The sequence below is a fragment of the Polistes canadensis genome, unplaced genomic scaffold (genome assembly GCF_001313835.1).
Source record: "Polistes canadensis isolate GaletaPanama2010 unplaced genomic scaffold, ASM131383v1 scaffold_279, whole genome shotgun sequence".
Classification (NCBI taxonomy): domain Eukaryota; kingdom Metazoa; phylum Arthropoda; class Insecta; order Hymenoptera; family Vespidae; genus Polistes; species Polistes canadensis.
Window position 1 is genome coordinate 37,630 of NW_014569826.1, and position 3,485 is coordinate 41,114.

The 3,485-nt window shown below is 28.4% G+C and overlaps 1 protein-coding gene across 1 annotated transcript in view; it reads right to left on the bottom strand.

Annotated features, from left to right (window-relative positions):
• Positions 1-3,485, bottom strand: part of LOC106791028 (histidine decarboxylase-like) — a 10,929-nt gene that overhangs the window by 5,548 nt on the left and 1,896 nt on the right. Inside the window, 5 exon segments of the mRNA XM_014756368.1 lie at positions 361-573; positions 686-752; positions 1,540-1,683; positions 1,936-2,193; positions 2,708-2,994. Coding sequence (XP_014611854.1) covers positions 361-573; positions 686-752; positions 1,540-1,683; positions 1,936-2,193; positions 2,708-2,994 — 969 coding nt within the window.

Sequence of the window (3,485 nt, forward strand, 5' to 3'; positions counted from 1 at the left end):
ATTGTTCACAATCCATGGATAACTAGAAAATCGTTGTTGGAACGTCTAAAGGCGGATATTGCGGAAAGAATGAAAGAGAAATAAAAAAAAAAAAAAGAAAAAAGTGAGGCCTAGTTTCCGCAATAAAATCTACGTGAAGAGAGAAATAGAAACTGGAATGGCGAGAAAAATTATGATAATTACGATTAGGTTTGTTTTTTTTTTCTTTTATAAATCTTTTTTCTCTCTCTCTCTCTCTCTCTCTTGCGACGATTGTGTTCGTATTAATTTTCAATGTTTTTTTTGTTTGTTTTAATCGATGTCGAATAAATTCAATGAAATTTTAACACGCGTAAATTTTGTACTAAAAAACAATTGTACGGAAAAATATGTAAATAAATTTATATATGTATGAAAAAAGTTTCTCTTACCACATAGCAGTACAATCGAAATGAACCATCAACCATTTGCTCGGATTGAATGCAAAAGAATCGGCATATTCGATTCCTTGAAGCCAACCACGATATTCAGGACAAACAAATGCACTTCCAGCGTATGCAGCATCGATGTGCAACCATAAACCATTTTTAACGCCTAGAACAAATCGAACAATCCGATATATGTCGATAATGATTAATCCAATTTAATTGTAAATAAATATAATATAAATCAATGTTTTTTTCAAATATATTTCAATATCACTCACATATCGGACCAATTTCCATAAGATTGTCGAATGAACATGCACCTGTTGTACCCAATGTTGCGCATACCTGTTATATATCGTTGATCAAAATGTCAAATTTATTTTATTATATTATAATATCTAAATAAAATGAAATATAAAAGAAAAATTATCTAACAGTGGTTTGTGTGCGAATAATTGAAATTATTTAATATATGTGAATATAATAATTGAGTTATTCGGTTTTTAATTTTGAAAAAAAATTCATGGTATTTGTATTAATCGTTATAATGATACAATTTGATTTATCATGGTGCATGAAAAATATTCGTGATTATATTTTTGCAATATAAATAAAATATTATATATATATGTATATTATATTTATAGATAACATCGTTAAATTTCAATTTGTTGGAAATAAAGGGTAATAAGTAAATACTTGTAAGTTAAGAAAAGATAATCGGATGGTGTTCGCCCTAAGGGACCAATTAGTGAAACGTCGATCCGAATTGTTGCGTCGACCGTCGGACTATAGCAACGACATGACTACTTAAACTTTGGAGAAGGTTAATTGGCAGTGGTTTGCCTTATATCGTTCCGTAACTACTTACAATTTTTTATCTTAAATCTTGTTGAAATTTATTATTCTTCTTTTCGAATTTTTCTTTTATTATTCGCCAATATTATTTTTCATAATAAATATAAAACGTAAGTTGTGCATCAGTGTGTGTAAGATAAGAGAATTGAATTTTTAATTTGGAAAATTTACTTTCCATTTCTTTTTTATATATACATTGTTGTTGTTGTTGTTGTTGTTTTTTGTTCATGGAATAATTATATAAATAAATATTTATGAAAATGTGAATACTCACGAAAAATGGAAGCAAACCATCGGCACGGTCACGGATCAAAGCTTCGTCAAGTGCTTCTCCTCTCATACAAAAATCTTGATCCGATTCGATGTATCGCATTTTTACTAATCCGATAAGTCCAGCTTTTTCCACGCTTGAGTGTGCCTTATTAAATAATAACAAATAACTAATTAAAAGTCACTACAATTAATTGTATTCAATTTATATTTCGGTTAGAAATTTTATTCCTTATTTATTTTTATTCATTCATATTATTTTATTAATTATTATTGTATATGTGAATTCGCGTGAAATTTTCTTTTGTCAATGGTAATAAATACAAATAGAAAGAAGAAGGATAATTGTTTAAGGATATGACGTGTATAAACAGAAAACAAAAATTGAAAATTAAAAAACCTGATCGGAACAATATGCGACGAGACGCGAATTGATTTCTGCTGCACTCCGATTAGGTTCACTTTCTTGTACATCTCTGATAGCACGAGTTCTCGCAGCGAGTAAGGAAACAAGGGTTGAATCTGATGCTGTTGTTTGTATGACACCACCGCCATCGTTTATTCCAGGCCTATGTAAAAATTGTTCAGGTAAACCTATCATCTTTGCGAGCCAATTCATCATGATCATTTCCAATTCCGTGCAAACCGGACTAGATGCCTGTAAATGAAATTATTTAAATAATATTAATGAACGAAGAACAGTAAAGAGAACATTTTGTACAATAATTAATAAGAAAAATGGTATCGCGTTTAATTATAATATTAAATTATCTCCATAAACACAATTATATAACACGTATTCAGGAACAGTACAAATATCAGTGAGTTGCAATAAAAGATAGTTGCATAAATAAATCAATTGATCATTGATATATGAAATATGCATAATGATTAAATACAAATTTACAAGATTATATTAAATAAATAATATAATTGATTTTAAAATATTTAAATGTTATTTATATTAATTAACATTTACCGTTCACACATTAAATAGCATTGATAAAATTTATATTACAAAAATATTATTAATATTGATAAATAAAATAATAAATATATCACAATAAAGAATCGTTCATTGAATTATTGTTTCTATAATAAAATATTTCAAAATACTATTAAAGTATTTTTGAGATAATAGTAAATGAAAATACAATTATTTTAATTCTTACCCAAGTAAATCCAAGACAATTGATGGCATCAGCCAACATGTCACCCAACAAACTAGCTGGCGAATTAAGTGCAGGAAAATAAGCGTGCATTTGAGGACTTTGCCAATGTGTAACACCCGGCATGATGCATCTTTCGATATCGGCAAAAATATCGTCCCATGGTTCACCATCTAACGGTGCCGATGTTGGTAAAACGTTTCTCAAATAACCCGGTGATACTGACGGATATACTCGTCTCGAACGAATATTTTTAAAATAATCGGCAATGTAATCCACCATTTCCTTTCCTATTTTAAACGAAACGATAATAAATAAAATAAATATCAAGATGAGGAAAAAATCATTGAAAATACAAAAAAAAAATGGAACAAACTCTACGTTATCAAATTTACTCGAACTATCTATCGTTCGTGTTGTATAGGATCGTAGATTGAAAAACAAAAAAAAAAAGAAATATCATTCAGAAAAAAAGGGAAGAAGGATTCACTTTAAAACACGTAGTGTAAACAATGTGACAAACATTTGAAGACCCGACAAAATCTAAACACTTGTTTCCTTTGATTGTTTCGTGTCGTCCATTAACAAACCCTTTTCTTTTCTTTTCTTTTCTTTTCTTTTCATCGAATGAACCTTACCCAAGAATGTAATACTCTTTACCTACTTCTAACATCTTTTATATAAATAAATAAATAAATAAAGAAAGAAAAAAAAACACAATAAATTTTTACGAGTAAAACTATCGAGTAATAGTTGAAAATATTTGATTGATTTCATTTTA